At 42.4% G+C, this 21,856-nt stretch overlaps 2 protein-coding genes across 2 annotated transcripts in view; both read left to right on the top strand.

Moving 5' to 3' along the window:
• Suds3 (SDS3 homolog, SIN3A corepressor complex component) overlaps positions 1-3,871 on the top strand; it is a 40,672-nt gene extending 36,801 nt beyond the window's left edge. Inside the window, exons 12-13 of the mRNA XM_010604081.3 lie at positions 627-712; positions 802-3,871. Of these exons, the coding sequence (XP_010602383.1) occupies positions 627-712; positions 802-826 (111 nt within the window). The 3' untranslated portion in view covers positions 827-3,871. The remainder of the gene's footprint in view (positions 1-626; positions 713-801) is intronic.
• An 11,963-nt stretch (positions 3,872-15,834) lies between these two features.
• Positions 15,835-21,856, top strand: part of Srrm4 (serine/arginine repetitive matrix 4) — a 607,431-nt gene continuing 601,409 nt past the window's right edge. The window contains exons 1-2 of the mRNA XM_010604082.3: positions 15,835-15,977; positions 18,617-18,811. The gene's annotated coding sequence lies outside the window, so the exon portion shown is untranslated. The remainder of the gene's footprint in view (positions 15,978-18,616; positions 18,812-21,856) is intronic.

Here is a 21,856-nt window from a genome sequence, read left to right as displayed (position 1 = left end):
TTTTTTTTTTTTTTTAGGAAAGCATTTTAAAATTTGGCAGGAAGTTTATGTTCATGAGTATATGTCTGCTGCATGTTGTTAATCCTGTAATCCACCAAATTTAGAGTCTTTATGAGAAAGCCAGATATGGTGGCATACAAGTGTAATCCCAACACTCTGTGAGGCTGAGGCAGGATGATTGCAGATTTGAGTTCAGCCTGGCAAACTTAGTGAGACCCTGTCCCAAAATTTAAAAAAAAAATTTTTTAAGGGATTGGGGATGGGAATGTAGTTCAGTGTGAAGATCCTGAGTTCAATCTGTAGTACGAAGCTGAGGGTTAGGAAGGAGTCCTTGAAACCCATGCAAAAAAGGCAGCCCAAGATTGCTGTGCTGTCCATTTTCTTGTTCAGAGGTATAGGACATGTGGTGGGGAAGAATGTGTTCAGAGGTGATGGAGGCCAGCTTTTGTAACGGCCATGGTCGAGGGTGTGCTTGTGAAGCCTCAGGCATTGAGATAGCCCTTTCAAACGGCCGTGGTGGTGTTGCCTCTCCAACCTAACTCGTGCAACCGTTGTAATGCTCTGGGAGACGTGCCCTCCAGTGTTTCTCTGCCCCTCTCATCTTGCTCCCTCTCCTGTCCCTGCAGATCTGGGTGAGGAAGACAAGCGACAGCACCAAGATGAGGATCTATCTGGGCCAGCTTCAGCGTGGGCTCTTTGTAATCCGCCGGCGGTCAGCGGCTTGACTTTCTACAGCGTCCCTCTTCCCTTGACCCTTTTTCTGGAGTGGTTTTTATTTTTGTTTTGTTTTCTTCTTACTAGAAAATTTTTAACTTACCGGGAATAACTACTTGGCCTTGGAAATGGAGAGCACTGTTGTGGATCCTGCAAGGCACTTTTGTGGCTGGCCACGTCCATCTTTGTGTCCTTCTTTCCTGCCTCGACTTCTAGTCATCCGTCACGATGGACATTTACTTTCAGGAGTATTGGGGATTTGATTTATTTTATGTCTTTGTTTTTTGCTCACACTTTCTTTTTAAAACCTCCTTTGAGTTTGAAGGGACAAGCTTTTTTATGAATTATCTTTAGGTCTTTCTCCTGTGAAAAAGAGCAGGAAGGAATACACTTTGTGGTGCATTTTCCTGTTTTGAATCTGATTAGTGAATCACGTAGCTGCTTCCCTTGTCAAGCCCAATTCACTCTTTTCCCAGCAACTTGGGGCAGAGGTCCCAGCGGAAGGAGATTAATTCTCCTGGCTCGCAGCCTTCTCAGGGAAATAGATGCCTTGTGTAACATCTGGCAACTGCCACCCATTCCCCTGGCTGAACGACAGGAGACTGTGCACTGCAGTAAATGGAGCTGGGGTAGGGGACATTTCATGTTTGTAATGTGCTGAATTTACCATATTTTCAATGTTATTTAATGCTGGTGATCTAGTCAGACACACTTACTCTAGCTCAAGGTGGAACAAAAAGTGGTGATTGCAGAAGTTTTCATTTGTAATCCCTTTCTCTCTGCAGTTGCTAAGTAAATAGAAGCAGCACATGTCACAGGCTGATCATTGGATTCTCTCTCACAGGCGGGACAGCGAGATTGAGAGTGTAATAATGAGCGATCTGTGGGCTTGATGCATAATTCAGGTGTCACTCTCGGTGCTGGTATTATTATTGCACATTGGCCATTCCGCGCCTTGGAACCTTGTCACCAGGCCTTGGGCGCTCGTAGCCTGTCGGGAGACCTGGCCCCGTTGGAGACAAGGAAAGCTGTGCTGTGGCTTCGACCAAACCTGCGGTCTTCTTGATAAGTCCTGATGAAACAGCCTTCCCCATGCTCCCTGCTTCTTCGCCTCTGCCCCTTGATTGAGAAGTGATTGGTTCAATGGTAGATGGGTTTTTATATTCTAGCTGCCATCTTGAGGTTTCAAGCATTTGGGGCGAGAGCAACTGTTAGCATCTCTCTGGGAAGTCAGTAGAACTTAACACATTTTAGGAATGTTGATAAACAATCCCCTTGGTTCCTTGATCACAGTCACTTGGAGTCTCTTCATGTTGTTTCTGATCTGCATACTCTGCAGTGCTTGGGGGGCTGTGGTGACAAATCACCTCCTCAGTTCTGGCTTCTGTGGACCCCAAACAGTCCTCAGAGTAAAGACTTGTGCAGATAAATTTTTGTTTTAATTTATATCCATTTTCCTCCTTTTAAAAAAAATTGCTTTTGAAGTCTTATTTAGAAACAGGATAAGTGATGTTTATCAAAAGTTCCTCCAGTGTTCTCTTTCTGCTCTCCCCCCCGCATTCCCTCATTGTTAGGGTCTTCACTACAGTGAACCAAGGTCATAGTAAGCAATAGCTTCACCATTGGTTTGCGCTGTGAGGGACAACTTCTCTTGCTTGAATTACCAGTGGTGTGTGTCATGTAACGTATTTATCAAGTGCCCTGTAATGGAAATTTATTTAGATACATTCAGAATGCATCTGCCCTCAAAAGTCTTTAAGAAATTAAAAAAAGAAACAAAACAAAACCTGATCATCTTCCTTGTCTTCCTCAGTAGTATGCCACAGTGTCTTTTTATTGTAAGGGATTGTGTTGATAGCCCCTGAAAGCTGTGCATTGAAGCAACAAGAAGTTGCCTTGTTTCTTTCCTTTCTGGTGTTAACCTTTGTACTTTGTGAAGTAACTATTTATTTGAAGACCAGGGTATGGGCATCTTTGAGTTCTTTCCTCTGGAATGTTTGAGGATATTAGAGGCCATGTTTAAACGTGGTCTTGACCCTACTGCTGCCTTCTTCTCAGTGTCTTTACAACTCTTACTCGTGACCTTGCAAGAATGGGGGAAAATGTGAGCAGACTCAAGACACAGCATAGTAAGTTATAGTCCTAGTAGCAGATTTAATTTTTATTTAGTCACCCCCGGGGGGAAAAAGTGGTAGTTAAACCATTGTGACAGACCTCCGTGATGACCGAGGGCAGAAGTCTCTGTTAATGCATGGAGGTCCTTCAGTGACGGACAGATGCTTAATTAAAAGGGGAAGCAGACGCTTGAGATTTCTGGAGTAAGAGGGGCTGGTTGCCAACCTAGGTGGCATTCTTACTTTACAAGGTCGTTGTCTTACAGTAGACCCCAGCACACATGTTCGGCTGTGTCCTGTGAGTGACCCTTTGAAAAAGGCTGTTCCAGACAGTTCTGACCAAGACTCTGCGTGTGTGGTTTGTTAGAGACATCTTCCTCAAGTGTTCTATGCAGTGTTTGCTCGGGATGTGTCCTGATATTTATTTTACCCTCCACACGGGAGGGTTTGCGTGTCCTCCCCTCTGTGTCCCTTTCTCCCCAAACTAGTGTCCTATGGTACGATTACCAGGTAGACTTCTGTAGCCATACCAAAGGCAAAGTGTTTCCATTTATTTGGATACCAGTATTTAAGGATGTCTAACTACCTAAACTAATTTTTACTTACTTTTAACTAGGACAAGTGTATGATCCCAGAGGCCAATTTGCAAATCAAGCTACACATATTTGTATATGAGACCCTACGTTCAGGACTGGGTGGCTTTTCTAAGAGAAATAGGGAGTGGGGGGTTGAATGCATTTTATACTTAACTCTTGGGGGGGTGTCTATTTTTACAATATTTTTTTTTAAACATTTCCTTTCAGTCTTGAATTTTTACTAAATAATTTCCTCCTCATTTAAAAATTTTGTTTCTCATCTAAGAATTAGAAATCTTGGTACTTAGTATTATACCAATTTTTTTCAGAGAGCAAAACATTTTAATACCAGAACATGGTTAATCTGCAGTTGTTTCAGACAGTGGGTGGGCTTTTTATATAACATCATTAGTACCACTATATGTTCTGAGAGGTGAATGTAAAAAGATAGTTTTTTTTAATAAACTTTCGAAAAGAAAACCAACGTGTAGTCTGTTGTTATATCCATTGACTTGGTAAGTGATGGAAATGTAATTTAACTTCATTCCATTGGTGGGTAAGGAAGTTGGGGGAGGGGAAAGGACAGACTAGATAACTTGCTCATTGTCAGGGAAGAGTAAGGTATAGGATGATGTCAGGTATGAAGACAGTCTAGAGGTGTTTACCTGCAACTGTAGTGTACTCTTTCTTTGTTGGAGATGACCCTCGGATTTGAGGATATTCATGTGGTATGCGACTGAGGACATTATTTCAGTACTCGAGATCATCGCCTACTCGTGTTACCCAGTGACAGTGTTTGTGCTGCTCCCTGTGGCTCCACATGGCTGCCCTTGCTGCCACGTGGACTGACCCACTGTGCCCATGATCCTGTGTGATATACGCACTGGGAAGGGCTGCTTTATGTGTTAGATGATGTGGAGAGGCTGTTCCTGCTTTTCATGTCTTATTGTAACATAACAGGTGGAAAAATGCACAAACCTAATTGTAGCAGTCATTGAAATGCCTAGGCTTTCTCTCAGTTAGTTACTCCTCTTCCTGACTGGTTTCTTGGTTTAATTGCATTGACTTTCAAGCTCTTAGGCTTCTGTAGTTATCATAGTTTGGATCTGAAGCATTCCCCAGAAGCTCATGTTTTAGAGGATTAGTCCTGTTGGGAAGTGGTTGGCTTTAAAGGATGGAGCCTAGCAGGAAGTCTGAGGTCACTATGTGCATGTCCTTGAAGGGAATTGTGGGTTACTGGTTTCTCACTCTTTGCTTCCTGGTTGCCACAAGGTGAGCAGCTTGGTCAAACCTATGTCCTGCTGTGACCTACTGCCTTGCCCTGGGCCCAAAAGCAACTGACCGTGGGCTGAAATTACCACTATTGTAAGCCCAAGTGAGCCTTTCATCTTTTGAAGTTAATGGTCTCAGATGTTTTGTTACAGTAATGGGAAGCTAACACAGGGTCCTTCTTAAATTCTAGTAGAGCCAGGTACCTGGTATCACCCAGGTACTGACCATTGCTATGAGACCAGGCAGCAAAGGATATGGCTAACTGGGGAGAGGAACAGACTGAGATCAACCCTTTCAGCCTCCTGTTTTACCAAGACAATTGAGGCTTCCCTTCATGTGAGGTGCTCTGTATACACCAGGCACTGTACTAAGCCCTTTATGGGAGGCATTTTCTCATTTAAACTTAGAGTAATCGGGGTGAGTACTATTACTCTCAGCATGTTAATATTAAGGCAAGCCTTGGCTGAAATTCGGAGCTCAGCATTGGGCCTAGTACACAGTAAGTTTTCTAACTATTGGTTGTCACATAACGTTAATGTAAAGTGAGGTGCAAATGCAAGCTGGTAGCAACAGCTTATGACCCAGGTGCTGTGCCCTTTGCTTGCATTCTCTCATCTCAGGTGCCAAACAGTCCAAGAAGAACAGACTTACTATCCCTGGTGTTCAGAGAAGTTGAAGACTAACTCCTTTACTCTGACAGGAGGTTCAGTGACTGTTCAAGGTCACACAGGAAGTGCCAGAGCCTGGAACTTTCAGATTCCCAATCAGGTTTCCCATGACTATCATGCTTTCTAGTCTTTTTCCCCTCCTCAAGCTGGTTCTAGCTGGCATGGTGTCATGCATGCCTGTACTCTGAGCTACTCAGTATGCTGAAGTAGGAGGAATCATTTGAGCCCAAGACTTTGGAGACCAGTCTGGGTACATAAGGTCATCCAAAGGTAAATAAATAATATTCAACAATTCCACACATGCATGTGTGTGTGGTGCTGGGGATCGAATCCAAGGCCTGGCACATGTTAGTCAAGTGCTTTTACCGCTGAGATCTGATTTTGTTTTGAAATCTGCCTTTACATTTTACACAAGGGGCCAATACTAGAAGTAAAAGCAGTATTTTCTGAGGACCCCTTTCCCTGCTGCACAGCTCTGGGTTTCTCCCTTGGCTGATAACCGGACCAGTTATCAGCCAAGAGGTTGCTTTTCTTAATGCTTCCTGCATTAAGTACAGTGGTTCTAAAAAGGAGGGAGCCCTTTAGAATGTCAGCAGTTACTGGTCTTCATACAGTAAGACTTTATATGGTAACCACCTTTATACAGTAGTTAACATGAGAGCCTTTGGAGGACCTACTGAGATTTTTCCAGATCACTTTCTTCCTGCCTGCCTTATCTGTTTGTGGAGTAAGGAGGAGGGTGGGAGTCACTGAACTGTTTCTTTTTGTTTTTTGTTTTTTTTTCCCCCTTTGGTACCTGGGATCGAGCTCAGGTCCTTGTGCTTGCGAGGCAGGCAGTGGAATCACTGAGCTAAATCCCTGGCCCTGAACTGGTTTTTGAAAATGTAGATGGGCAGCTAGAATCCTATACCTCGATGCCATCCTATGTCAGGGGACCTTCTCACATCCTGTCTTCCTGTGGTGGCACTGAAATGGAAGAATGCACCGCCCATGTCACCTACTTCAGAATATCTGCTCAGCTCTAGTCAGTGACCCGCTTAGCACCCGAACTCAGTTTACAGGCAGGAATGAAACCCATTTCTGGTTCTGTTCCTCTAAGACCTGTTTTTGGTAAGGCCAGGCACCTTTCCTGCTTTTACATGGAAGGCACTTGATGGAATGAGTTAGAAATATGGCACCATTTCACTCTCTCTGTATATATGGTGAAGAATACCTTAGTTTTAAGAACTTTGTTGTTTACCAGAATAGATATTTTTCCAAATAACTGGTTATTAAGACAAAAAGATATGTATTTTTTAGGAGATTCACTAGGAGAGAGAAGCAGATAAGATACAGCATAGTGCCTAGATGCTTAATCCCTTTACCCATTTTCTCTAAGCTGTGTTTGTTAGATTACCTGAAAGATACAGATCTATATAATAACAAAATTCATTTTACTGATATGGGAAGACCCATAATTGGAATCTTAAAGAGTCTCTTCCATTTCTCAGGAGCTGGAGAATCAGTAGTATGTTTTTTTCCTTTCTGTGGGGTGGTACTCAGATCAGTTGATGTCCCCTGTCCATGCTGGTGATGTGGACAGGCAAGGGGTTAATGTAGGCATATTCCAGAGCCCCAGGTCATGGGGACAGTGACGCTGACAGGAAATTGGCAGATATTGAAGGCAGAAGTGCAGTGGTCCTAGGTTAGCAAGCCCCTGCAGATATTAAAAGTATCGCTGTATTAGCTTTGCCATTGCTGGACACCATACCCGTCACCCAGAGTTTAAGGGAGGAGAGGTTTAGTTAGCTCAAGGTTTCAGAGGATTCAGTCCATGGTCAGCAGGCTCCAAGGTAGCATTATGGTGGAAGAGTGCAGTGGAGCAAAGCTACTCAGTTCATGGTACCTGGGAAACAGAGCCGTGGAGTAGTGCTACAGAGGAATGAGAGAGGGACCATATGTTGTCCTCAAGGTCCATGCCATCATGACCTCCACCCAGATACATGCAGGAATGTGCTTTATAAATGTACTGGGTGATTCTTAATCCAGTGAAAAGTCAGGATTATTGGTTACAATCACCTATCATTTGATTTTTCTAGCAAATATATGTTGCAGTGCAGTATGGCATTGTGTCTTAGGAAAGGCCTTGGAATCAGGATTTGAATCTGGATCTCTAGCTTCACTTTCTTGACCTTAATTTTTTGGAGATGTTGAGGATTCTCACAATATTAGCACAGCATATGCTAAGTATTTTATACAGAGTAACTCACTGAATCTTTGTAAAAACTGTAGCAAGTAGGTGCTATTACAATCCTCAGTTTGCACTTGGAATAGAGAAACAGGTTAAGTAACTTGCCCAAGGTCACACAGCTAGTAAATGGCAAGCCAGGATGGCAAGCCCAGGTGATCTCTCCAGAGCTCCAGCTTTCCATATCTGTGATATGTACACAGCACAGGATTGAACCAGTGGCTGCTGAGTCTGGAGACCATCTCCACCATTACAGTTGGTGTTTCCATTTGCTACTTCCTGTTTTTGGGTATTGGTCTAAGTGCCAAATTGTAAGAGACCAGAAGAGTTTCAGGAAGTAAGTTTGATACCAACAGGCTATGAAGGCCTTGGAGATCATGCTACGCCTTAGCACCTGTGGATGGATTGTGAATGCCAAATGTGCAGAGGTGAGTGGTTCAGAAGGCCAAGTTTGAGTGCAGCAGGAAAAAGTGATCTAATTAATTTTGTCTGCTATGGACAAGGGAATCCCATTTACTTGCCGTCTTTGATTTAGTTTGGCCCTTGCTTTTGAAGATGAACGGAGGCCCAGTGACTTAACTCAGGGTCATATGGCTAATTATAGGCAGTGCCACACTAGAACACAGTTGGACAATCATTTGAAGATCTCCTTGTACCAGGCTCTGTGCTGGGAAGTGCAGTATTTAGCCCAGTCTACATCCTGGCTAATTTTCTCAGTTGGTTCATCTTTACCTCCATTGTGCCGATGGAATTTGTGAGTTCATAATCCTGACTCAGCCACTTGTTAACCATGGAGCATTTACTCAGTCTCTGTATGCCTTGGTGTTAGGGTACAGTCAACCCATTGTTTCAAGTTTTAAGATTGAAAGTCCTATATCTCAGTACTCAGAACCAGGCAAGTAGGGACAGCTGATGGCTTTACTCCTTTTCCTCTTATGTTAAAATGGAGATGAGAACTGCCCTCTTTTCATGGAGTGGTTTTGAGGGTTAGGTGATTTATTATGAATAAAGCATGTAGAGGTAGTGTTTGAGACACATTTTTGTTGTTTCTGTTGTTACCAGAGCTGGAAGGCATCCTCACACAGAATGAGTCTCTGGAGAACTTCATACCAAACAAGACAGGGACCTTTGCCATAATCATTGGGATAGTTAATCTGGAGCCAACTTGATTGGATTAAGAGACACTTAGGTGATTAGATTGTGAGGTCAGTAATCTAACTTCTCTCATTTGATTACCTGTGGCTGAACATAGGGGGCTGTTGAGAGAGGGGGCCTAGTTGGAAGAAGTCACTGGATGTCCCTTTGAAGGATATCTCTTTCCTATCTAGCTCTTTCCTTCTCGCTTTTACTGCCTGGGTACAGTGAGGTAGACAGCTTTGCTCTGCCAAGACCTTCTACCATGATGTTCTGCCTCACCTCAGACCCACAGTGGTGGAACCAGCTAGATGTGGACTGAGACCTCTGAAACCATGATCCTAAATAAAGTGTGCCTCCTTTAAGTTATGTCTGTTGGATGTTTTGTCCTGGCCACAGAAAAGTGACCAACAGTCATCTTTGATCACTTGCAACTACTTGTTTGGAATTTTTTCTTCCACTTGAAATAGTCACTAGTTTGAAGGTCACATTAGTCATTGTGTTACATTAAAATGACATTGATTGAGTTCTACTGCATGTTAGGTAGTGTTCTTGGTTCTCGTGGGAGATTCAGAGAAAGGCCATATGATGGTGTCCATGGCCAGAAATGGGAATCCCATACAGGGGAAATGACTTGAGCCGAAGCACAGGGGTGAGTGTGCAGCATAAAGTCAGATAAGAATGTATCCAAAAGTACAGCTAGATGAAGAGCTTTGAACTTTAGAATCCGTTGCTCCCCAGCCAGGATCTTTGTGTCCTTCTGCAGTGCTCACCTTCCTTTTCCTTTCGCGCCTCTCCTTTCTTTTCAGTCCTTGCCCCTCCTCCCTTTTATATCGCCAGGGCAGTGGCTCGTGGCAGCCCTGCAGTGACACTTTCCAATTTCACACTTACATGCTCCTGAAAGTATTCGCAAACTAACTTGTATGTAAAACCAATAAAGGGCAACAGCACACATCCCTGTTAGACAGTCATTTTGTTGGACTCCTTTTCTTCCACTTTGATCACTCCTCTCAAACATGGTGCTTTGACCTTACCAGAGGCTGAAAAATCTAAGCATGGTGGAGCTCTGGAAGTATATTAGTAATAGAAAAAAATAAGGACCTTCATTTATTGAGCACCGTATACCTGGGAAAGTGCTATGTCTTGTAAATTAGCTTGATGATACTCAAACATCATGTGATGGGTGTCATTACTAACAATTCCCGTGTCACAGATGAGAGTGAAGGTTGGAGGAGGGAAGAGGGTTCCCCTTGAACCACATTTTTCTTAGAGGCTCCCCCCACATCCTGAAAAATTCTATCCAAGCACAAAGGACACTTAGTTGTTATTGGAGCCAACTCCCTCCATTTTTCACATGTGGAAATAGACACCAAGAAGGAAAGAACTTGCCAGAACACACAGCTAGTTAATCATTGAGTAGGAATTAGAATTCTGGTCTTGTAATTCTCAGGCCAGTAATTAAAATGATCCCAGTCTTGACCCTGTACCCAAGAGTGGGGCTTGAATTTCAGCTCTTCTGCTTAGGTGCTGTATGACTTTAGGCAAGTCAAAGAAGTTCTCTCTGGGCTCCATTTTTTTCAGTGGGATTAATAATAACTGTGTTGGAGGGTTAAATGAAGTCGTCCAAGCAAAGCAGCAGTCGCTACCATGCTTGAAACAAGCCTCAGGTAGCGTAGGTGCTTTACAAAACATAACCCAGAGCTAGGTGTGGTGGGGCACGCCTATAGTCCCAGTGTTGTGGAAGGGGACTGCAAGTTTAAACTCAGCTTGGGCAACTTTGCAACTTAACAAGACCCTGTCTCAAAATGATAAGAAATAAAAAGCGCTGGGAATGTAGCTCAGTGTGAAGGCCTAGGATTCAGTATCCACTACTGCAATTTAATAAAATATAATGGAAAAAAAAGGGGCTGGGGATATAAACTCAGTGTGGAAGCTCTGGGTTCAATCTCCATTACTGCAAACAACAACAACAATAATAATGGGGAAAAAAGGGCTGAAGATGTAGCTCAGTTCAATCCCTCTACTGCTAAAAACAAACACAAAACAAGAAGTAACGGACTCTGCGGACTGCCGATGCAGAGTGGTCATTATCCCAGGGGTTATGAGAACTGGCACCACCTGCTCAGGTCCCATCATGCTTTGAGAGTTGAGGGTTCTACACCCAGGGGAAAGGAACCAGAAACCAGCAGTCATAGTCCTTGACACGTGAGACCAGCAGGTGTCTGGGGATCCTCTTACCTCAAAAACCTGCTCGTTTGAGAAGACTGGACCGCTGCCCCCTGGGTGGTTTGAGAAACCACTGACTGTGAGCCAGAAAGGGCAGGAACTGCCTCTTTTTTTGTTGTTGTGTTTTTCCATATCCCCTGGGGCTCTAGTATACAATTGATGCCTATTAAATGTTTGCTGAATGAATGAACGGTTGGACCCTGCCACTTCTCATTTGCTGCACGTTAATCTTTCTAAAATCCAAGTAATGCATGTGCAATTAACAAGACAAAGGGCTTCAGGAAATTGGCTACAAAGATATAATAATCCCCTATTTCCACATCCCAGACATCATCTCACTTAGTTTGGTTGATTATTTTGGTATGTAGCATCCATCTCTAGTCTTTATTATTATAGCTAGATATTTCTGTTCTGAGGGTTACCTTTTCAATTTGTCCATCTATTCTCTCTCATTATAGTTATTTCATAATTTTGATTCGGTCAATGGTGTTTACATTATTATGACTATGTAAACTCTAGTCACAGCTGAGCCATATTAGAAGCTATGATTGCTTTTTCTATCCTTTCTCTCATCTCTTCCCCCAGGAGTTAATAATTGTATTTTGTTGTTGTTTGCTTAGTATTCTGTGCACTTAGACAAGTTCAACTTCAGACTCTTTGCCAAGTATCTAAATTTCCCCGAAGACATTGTGATGCTTTAAGTGTCCTTTTAGTTTTGTCACCCCTGAAAAATCCTTCTCCCTGGGGACCCAGGCCTGTTCTGCTTCACCCTGGCTGTCCCTTCAGCCTGGCACCCAGCTGTCACCCTGGTGCCCTCCTCTACCACCATGCCAGGACTTCCTTTTATCCTTTTTTGGTTGGAAACACCCATTTCTTGTTCACTTTCTATATCTTTATCCTCCTATTTTAATAGAGCACATCTTCTGCTAGCTTCCCGAGCATGATTGAAAATACATGCATTCTGTTCTCTTACTTCATTGAGAGTTTGGCTGGTATAGCTACACTTTTAGGACCATACATTTCCAGAATTGAAAAGGCTTAGTACTTGAAGTATATTTCTCTGAGTGCCCCCTTCCTACACCTCCGTTTCTGGAAATTTCTTGTGCTAATGCATTTTTCCTTTCTCCACTGTCAGCCTTAGGATTCAGGTGTGTGTGTGTGTGTGTGTGTGTGTGTGTGTGTGTGTGTGTATTTCATCTACTTTCCAGCTTCAGAAATCTGCTTGTTTCTCCTCCAATGCTTTCCATTCTGGTTGGTTTAATTCTAACTTGCAAATCATTTTCTTTCAAGATTTGAAGTCATTCTTTATTGTTCTCTGGTTTCTAATGCTGCACTTGAGAAGTCTTGAAGCCATTCTGATTATCGATTCTTTGATCTGACTTTTTAAACTTATCTGGGAACTCATGGGCTCTTCAATGTTTGATATTTTATGATGATGTCTGTTGTGTGGGCTAATTATATGGTAAGCAAGAAGAGATTTTTCATTTCTGGAAACTTGCACCCTTAAGTTCTGGGGACACAGTCAGCCCAGGGCAGCAATGGTGAACCTTTTAGAGTTTTCAGCCCACTGTGGCATCTGTGCCATAGTTTTGTCACAACTGGCCCAGAATATCTGCAACTTCTGCATCTGCAGATTCAACCAGTCCAAGATTAAAAATGTAGTTAGGGGGCTGGGGATTTAGCTCAGTGGTGCTGCCGCCTCCCTTGCAAGCGCAAGGACCTGAGTTTGATCTCCAGTACAAAAAAAAAAAAAAGGTTAAAAAAATGTAGTTAGGGGGCTGGGGATTTAGCTCAGTGGTGCTGCCGCCTCCCTTGCAAGCGCAAGGACCTGAGTTTGATCTCCAGTACAAAAAAAAAAAAAAGGTTAAAAAAATGTAGTTAGGGGGCTGGAGATTTAGGTCAGTGGTTCCACTGCCTGCTTCACAAGCACAAGGTCCTGAGTTTGATCTCTGGTCCCCCACCCCAAAAACATAGGCCTATGATAGTTGCATATGCACTGAAAATGTACAGGCTTTTTTATACCTTATCATTGTCCTGTAAATAACACAGTGTAACAATTACTTACATATTGTTAGTTATTATAAGTAATCAAGAAATGATTTAAAGTATACAAGAGAATATGGGTAGGTTATGTGCAAATACTGTAGATTTGGTATGTGGTGTGTGTGTACGGAGGATGTCCTGGAGCCAGTAGTCAGAAGACAGTGAGGAAAATCTATGTGTATTTTGGAGATGTGATAGCCAGCCTCCAAAATGGTCCCCAGTAGCCCCTGCTTCCTGGTAGTCATCCCTTACGCAGTTTGCTCTCATATTAGACCAGTGTTGGGTTTTATGACTAGTGGCTTTCGATAGATGTAAGTGTGGGACTGGTAATGGAGCCAGTGGTAGGGAACTTGCCTTGTGTGCACATGACCTTGGGTTTGAGTCCCAGCAGTGGAAGAAAAGTGATAATTACTTATCATATCAGGATATAAGAAGTGCTATAGTTCTGTCTGGCTTTTTCTCACTCTTGGATCACTTAGTTTGGGGGATGCCAACTACCGTGTTAAATAGCCCCATAGGAGCCTCAAATGGCAAGGAACTGAGGCCTCATGCCAATATCTAGCTAGTAATGGAGGCTTCTTGTCAGTAGCCACGTGAGTGAATCACTTTGGAAGTGGGTCCTGAGCTCCAGTCAAGCCTTCAGATGACACCAAACCCCCTGCTGACAGCTTAGTGAAGCCTCATCAAGGCCCTAAGCCGTACCCAACTGTGTTGCTCCCAGGTCTCTTACCCTCATAAATGAAGTTAGACAATAAGTATCTGTTACTGTGAACTGCTGCATAACTGTAATAATTTGTTATATAGCAATAGATAGCTAATACAGTGTGTGATTTACTCTCCTTCCTCCTTCCCGCCCTTCCTCCTCTTTTCCTTCTTTTTCTCCCTTTCCTTCTCTCCTTCATGCTGAGGATACAACCCAGGGCCTTGTGCAAGCTACTGAGGTACAGTCCCAGTCCCCTTTACCTATGTTTCTAGAGGCCCTAGTATTTCTCATCCTGGGTTCTCAGCTTTATCCACTGAAATTTACTTTCAGTTTCTAGAATTTTATTTTTTCCTTCCCAATTCTCTTCACTCTGGTGAATTTGTCCTTTTTAAAAATAGCTTTATGCTTGTTTTAGTGGGATTTCATGGAAAATAGAAAATACATACATAGAGAAAAAATACACATATCTATGTGTATTTAACACTCTACCCCCCCGCCCCAACATTTTGTGGCTCATTCACCTCCTTGTTATCAAGACAGTAAAGGGGACATTAGCTTTGTCTGGCTAGTGTAGTCTTGATGTCATAGCCTATGATAATTACAGTGGAACATTGTAGATCATTCCCAAATAATCAGTACATCTTTACTTATCGCAAAGCTGCTGATTTGGACCTGAGGTCATATCAGTGGCTTTAACTATAGGCTTTGACTTCCGAGCCCAGTGTTAGAATTTAAGGGAGGGAATTTACATACACACACCTTGAAGATCCGAATGTGTGTGTCTAACACAATGCCTGTGGATTTAGATGCACATGTGACAACATACAACATCACAAAAATGAGCTTCTTGCAAACAAAACCCAGCTCTGGACTGTAGGTGAATTGAGAAGTGTGAAAAATGTTTAGCCTAAAGTATATTTAAATATTCATGACACCTTCAAAGCAAAGCTGTTGAAAAGGCTAAGCCACCTGGAACACAGCTGTGATAGAACAGTGATGCATCCTGAAAAATCAGAATCCCATGCAGGGCTGGTAGAACTACTCAGAGGTGACCTAGTCCAGCCCCCTGCTGTGCTGTGATTAAAAACCATTTTAGATTTATCATGTCTGTTATTAATGAGATTAAATTAGTATTTAGGAAGTATAGTAGGGTCTTGCCATCTTGAAGATAATCATATCTGTGTTATACAACTTAGTGAGGGTAACAAATCTCATTTGTTTACCACCTATTAAGGGGTACTTATTATTAAACAATTTAAATAACTTACCAGGGTGGCTGAGCTGGTAAATGACAGAACTAGATTCCAACTCGGTTTGGATGGAATCCAAATTTGTGACCTTTCATTAAACTTTTTCTATTTCTACTATATTCTCCTGACTTCCGGCATAGTATTCTGTGAAATAATTACCATAATGGGTCTTATATAAATATAAGTATGGTTGTTCCTTGGTATTCCCAAGAGATTTGTTCTAGGGCCCCCTTCAGATATCAAACATCTAGATTCTCAAATTTCTTATATAAAATGACATACAGCATTTGCATATAACCTGTTTGCTTCTTTCTTCATACTTGAAATCATCCCCGGATACTTGTAACACCTAATACAATATAAATAGGATGTAAGTAGTTGTCACAATGTATTGCTTGGGGAATAATGACAAGAAATAAAACTCTGTATATGTTCAGTACAGACGCAACTATGAGAGTCCTAACTGCACAGTTTTGTGGCTGGTTGATCATAAAACTAGCAGATACGCAGGGTTGACTGTATTATTTCTATGTATTCATATATCTGTATTTATGCCTATTTATCATGTATATATATTTATATGAGGCATATGTCTGTGTGTTCATTTATACTCAATGTTTGTGGGTGGTATTGGGTGCTATCTCATATCTTCCTCACAAATGGTCAAGTTAAGCCGGGTGTGGTGGCACACGCCTGTAATCCCAGCACTTGGAGGCTGAGGCAGGAGGATTGCTGTGAGTTCGAGACCACCCTGGGCTACAAAGTGATTCCAGGTCAGTCTCAACTACATAGTGAGACCCTGTCTCAAAAAACGAAAAACAAACAAAGCAAATGGTCAGGTTAGATATTGTTCCTGTTTTACAGATGCAGAACCGAGGCTGAGAGAACATCATACAGCTAGCCGTCTGCTCATTAATGTAATTCAAAGCTGCTATGATTAAAAGTGCTTTATAAAGAACTGCTAGGATGAACAACCACGATATGTCCACAAGCTGACATTTGCTCAGCAGCTTCTGCAATATACGTTTATAAAGCACTCAGCCCACACCAGGTACTACTCTCAGTCCTTCATACATTCTTTTCTGTAGTGAACTTCCTTTCCAAGTGCTTGTGCACTGTAATGATCTCGTACTCCTTTTTAATTTAGTGTACTTGGTAACAGATGTTTGGGCCTTTGCTCTCAGTTCTTCCAGTGAATTTGAAATCTTCCTTTTTGTTTTGTAGCTTCATTTTTCCATCTGTGCAGTGGGAAGGAAGATACCCACTTTCGTTCGTATCTTCTAACCCTCAAGGTGTATAAGATCTCAAGGAAAAGGGTTTGCCTCAAACAAGTTGCTAAGTTGCAGCCTGTGGGTGGGATTCAACACAGGGATATTTCTTTCGGCTTACTGTGAATTTTAAGAAATTGAATTACATACTTTAACAAGTTTAAAAGTGAGAGAGTTTTTCGTTTCTCTTGAGTTAGTAGATAACCTTGCAGGACTGGGACTTCTCTTGAGTAAGTAGACAGCCTGCTGGGCACGATGGCAGCTCAGTGGAAACCTTTCCCTTTGGACAAAGCGGTGCTCTCCTGCTAGCTGGTCTGCTCGTGTCTGTTGTCTCCTCCATCTGGAGCCATAGCAGCTGCTATTTAAAATGTCCCACTTTAGTCATTTACTTTACCCCGTGGTCCTTGTAGACATTTGAATTTGAACTTCCACATTCAAGCAGGAGAGATTTCAGCTGGGCATAAGAAAGAGTATCATCAATGAGATAAAATGTACTTTCCAGTCTTTTCAATTGAATTGATGGAAAAACCTTAATTCCCTGATTCTATGTATTTTAAAGGGACTTACCTTTAAATCAGAACAGGACATTTGAAGTAAGACTAAATGAAAGAAATGCTATGTATAACATGCACTTCCATCAGTACAGACAGTGATGACCACCTGCTTATTGCGAGCAATGTTTTACCTCTCTAAGTTTATGGAGGAGTTCTGTACAAATCCCAACTGTGCTCCCAAGAGACGCCTTTTGGTACCTTGGACAGCACCCATGAAAAATGAATTTACTCTTCAGGGGAAATACATTGAGTCACGTGTCTCTTGACAATGGCATTGCATTCTGAGAAATGCATTTTAAGGTGATTTTGCTGTTGTGTGAACATCACAGCATGTACTTAACAGAAAGCTAGATGGTGCAGGTCAATCATTCAACATGGCTTCTTGCTGCAGTCAAGAGACACAGTAGATGTGAGATGCATAAAACCACTGCTGTCATAACACAGCACAACATTTCACTGATTTCTTGATAAGGAGTACATTGTAAAATAATGATACAAAATATAGTACAATAAGGACATAAACCAGTAAAATAACAATTTGTCATTATTAAGTACTACATGCTATACATAATAATACATAATAATAATGTGTGCTAGACTTTTATGCAACTGGCAGCTCAGTAGATTGTTTACACTAGTGTCACCACAAACATGAGTAAGGCATTGTGCTATGATGCTATGATGTCACTAGGTGACAGGAATTTTTCAGTCTATTGTCATTGTACACGAGATCCATCGTTGACCAAAACATTATTACATGGTGTGTGACTGCTTTATTGGGTATACTCTTAAGTGATCGTCATTCTTATATAGAAGACTAGGAAATGGAGGAATGAGTACTTCTGCTAGAATCTTGATCCTTCAGAAATTTAAGTTACTTCTTTCATGGCCCTCTCTGGTTGATTTAACTGCCTGCTTTCAAGTACTGGACAGTAGTGGAGTTTGTGTCTTCTTCCTGAAAGCCACAGGTCATTTACTTTGCTTCCCGCCCTGCAGTATCCATAGTGGCAAGCATCACCAATGCTGCTCCAATGCACCCCACCCATGGCAATGGCACAGTTGCTCTTCTCAGTCACAGATAGGACAGGGCTAATGGGAAGCAGGGAGAGCATTTGATCTCTTTGTGGAAAGCATGTTTTGTGTGAATTCTCTGAAATAAGCTGCATCTGCTTCTCCCTGATAGCTTTGTTAACAGGAAAATGAATGAAACAAGAGAATCAAGTCTAGTACCCTCCCTCCCTCACTCCCTCTCAACACAAATACACACATACACACTGTAATTGAAAGCATATTCCCCACAAAATAAAATGCATTGTTGATGTCAGGCATCAAAGTCAGTCCTTGAGTCTAGGACCTTGCTCAAACTTCACATCTCTCAGTTGTTCTTTGGCAGCAAACTGGGCATAGTTAGATCTTGTGGGACTGAGAAGAAATCTCCTTCCTAGTTCATACACTTTGTATTAATGTAATTTCTTCTGACACTCTGTACTACGTACTTGTCAGGTAATCATGCCCACCTCTTGTTCTGTTATTAAAGTCAGGCATTTTGCTGGGCATGGTGGCCCATGCCTGTAATCTAAGCACTCAGGTGGCTGAGATAGGAGGATGGCCACCTGAGTTCAAGGCCAGTCTGGGCTACTTCGTAAACTAAAGGCCAGCCTGATGCAGTGAAAGATGCTGATTCAAAACAAAACCAGGTATTTAACCTGCAGTGTTGGTGTCTTTATCTCCCCCAGGTGACCCAAACTGAATATAAGGAAAGGTGGGTATGAAGATCGGTCTCTGTACACAATAGGTCTGTTTCTTAGTTTGGGTTAACCCCAAAGAATGCCTCAAGACAAAGTTTGGGTATAATCAATTTATTTCAGAATAATCCCACATAAGGAGAAGGAAAGTGAGACAAAAGAAAAGAGGACAAAAAAAAGGTGTGACAGAGTGAGTTGCCACCCGCTACAGTCCTGCTGGGCACCTTGTATGACTGCTGTATTCAACAGAGATAATGCAGCCCACATGTGCAAATCTAGATCATCTTGGAGCCACATCACAAAGGTAAAAAGCAAAAGGTAATATTAATATTAATAATATCTTTAATTTAGCCCAGTATATCTAAAGTGTATCCTTTCAGTGTGTAATCAGTATAAAAATTATGAGTGAGATGTACTACATTTTTTTCATTCCAAGTCTTTGAGATCGAGTTTTCATTTTGCTCTTTCCCTTGGACTAACCACAATTCAAGTGCTCAACAGTCTGACGTGGCTAATGGAAGCCTTATAGGACCAAACATCTCTCAGACAGTAGAAAATAATTCAGAATTGTCCCACAATGGTCCGTGTATTTACTGAGAGTCCCTCTTGGGAGCAGTATCTCCTGGGTACCTGTATCTAGAGAACATGTTTAGATCGAGAGACACAGGAAGCCACAACCATGCATAGGAATTGCCTATAGGTGGCCTTTTGGGATATGGGCAGGGCACCTGCAGACTCTGCTATTACCCAAACTAATTATGTGTTGGTTGATTGACATTCTCTGGATTCCTGCCATTGGCAGCCTTTTCAGTTTACGTGTTCGTCTCGGCCTTAAGTTCTACCTCACATAGCGGAATAGGTTGAACCCTGTGACTGTAGGGGGCACCACTCACCTAGAGTTCTTAGACTGCAGCACGCATGTCATCTCCTGATGTTGTGCAGTGCCCAAGCTGCCCCACTCCCCTCGTGAAGCCGTTAGCCTCTTACCTCTGACTGTGCTTGTCACTTAGGGGGAAAAGTAAAGGATTATTACTTGGCTACAGTAGTCTGTCTTTTAAGGGTCACAGAACATTTTAAGCTCCTGACACCATTTCCTTGCAAGGCAGCATCATGAGTAATCAGGAGAAGGCAGCACCTTGAGGGCCCTGCAATCAGTCTGAAGGAGCCAGCTTCACACGTGCTGCTAATTTTAGCTTGCAGTCTGCAGAAGCTACCTTTAGCCTGGCTTGGAAGTGGCTCTCCCAGGGGCTGGGAAGTGAGTAGTACAAGTATTGTCTGTAGTTCAGAGCTTCCTCCCCAGTGGTGTCTCCCTCACCCCGTCCCCTGTGCAGACCCCCTTTCTTCAATGGACTGACTGACAGTGATCACCCACCAGGTGTCTGAGCTGTGGTCAGTAAACCAGATGCCCAAATCCCGTCATGCCATCATCGAGAGCCTCATGGTGGACGTCACTCCTGTCTCCTCTGTTCCTACATGGTGGGTGACAAGTCATGCAAGTAGAATCAAATCAGTCTGCTTGATACCATCTAGAAAAAGTATCTCAAGCAGTTCACAGGAAAGAAGTAAAACTTAATTGAATATAGCATAAGAAAGCTGTTCAGAAATCAAGCATGCTGGCTGTTTCCTGTTATAGATGGAGTGGAGAATCTGAGAGGTCAAGGAGCCCATTCAGGGTCAAATGGTGGGCCAGTGGCAGAGGACTAGCATCCTCTGTGGGAGAGGTTATATCTTACTTACTTCCCCAATACACTGTGTCTGGCACATGGTTAACATTCAACAAATGTTTGTGAAATGAATTGATGCACTTTACAATGTCCAGGTTACATAGAAGCAAAAATATGTAAATTTTTTCAAGTATTTATGTAGTATCTGTTGTTGTTTTTGCAAATCCACCACCTGTTACCCTTCCTGCTTATAGTACATCCCTCCCTAAGATGAGGAGAAGAATATGATACAGCCAATCAGAATACTGTGTTCTCCTACCCTCAGTGAGTTGTCTAGCAACTGACATGTGGATTGAGCCAGAGGGATCAAAGTCAGAGAGTTCTGGGACTTGATTTTGGTCATGTCACCAACAGGGGAGAACCGTCCTGAAATTAAAGCCAATTCAGAGGAAAGAAAAACTGAGAGCTGGAGAGAGCAAGGCCACATTTTAGTGATAACATTTGACCACCAGCATTCAGGTGTATCTGAAGCCAGTGTCTATCCCTGGACTTCTCAATTATGTGAGTTGATAATATCCTCTTTTAAAATCCCAACTAGGATTTTATCATTTGTACTGAAACCAAGTGACAGGTAAACTAGCTTTAGAATACCAGTGAATGAAACTACCTCAGGTTAGCTTAGTTCCTTCAACACCTGGTATTGTTTGGTTGTTTGTCCACTCATGAGCCCAGAGAAGTTGGTACCTGTTTAGTCTCAGGATAAACTTTGATTAGCCTAACCCTGGCATGGTGATTTTATTTTCTTTACTAATGGTTTCTTTAGGCATGAGCATGTGATGCAACCTTGAATGGAATATATAAGGAAGTTTGCTGCATGGATACTGGGCTAGGTTTTTTCTCATACAAAAATGAGAGCAAACTGCTTTTTCCTACTTTTGTACATGGATGTGTGAAGGTACAATGGCTGGATCTGCAGCAATCACTGGAAACCATGAGAAACCAAGTATAAGCATAGGAGTTGGCATGTGCCAGGGTAGTAAAGCAGAGAGATGGAAAAGTTGTATTCTTGTTCTGTCTCTTGCCTGTCTCCCAATCCATGTGGGGGTTTGAACCCAAGCCCTTTGTACTGTGCCACATTGCCAGCCCACATTTCTTTTAAATTTTGAGACAGGATCTTCCTAAGTTATCCAGTCTAAGCTCAAATTTGTGATCCTCCTACCTCAGACTCCCAGAACGCTATGGTTACATGCATGTACTACAATGCTGGGCTAAGCCTGTGGGTTTTTCCCTTTTTTCTTTTTGAGACAGTATCTCACTATGTAGTTCAAGCTGGCCTTGAATTCACTGTGTAGCCCAGGCTGGCCTTGAACTCATGTTGATCCTACTGTCTCCACCTCCTGAGTGCTGAGATTATAAGTGTGCACCACCACCATGCCTGGCTAAGCCTTTGCTCTTGATGGTATCATTGAACTGCTAAACTTCATTATTTCCAGATCTAAAAAAATTTGAGATGAGTTTGAATTCTGTTATTTGCAAATTTCTTCTGGAATCCAGTGACTCTGTAGAAATTTGTTTGAAAACTAGCCTATAGGCCAGTACTGGCAAACCTATGGCAAGCATGCTGCAGTGGGCTGTTATCGTTGAAAACTCTAAAAGGTTTGCCATCACTGCTGTAGGCTGACTTTTTAACTAGAACAAG

This window comes from Fukomys damarensis, unplaced genomic scaffold (assembly GCF_012274545.1).
Source record: "Fukomys damarensis isolate Sample0158 unplaced genomic scaffold, DMR_v1.0_HiC HiC_scaffold_12, whole genome shotgun sequence".
Taxonomy (NCBI): domain Eukaryota; kingdom Metazoa; phylum Chordata; class Mammalia; order Rodentia; family Bathyergidae; genus Fukomys; species Fukomys damarensis.
Note: the sequence above shows the minus strand (reverse complement) of the source record. Positions and strands in the feature narration are given on the sequence as shown.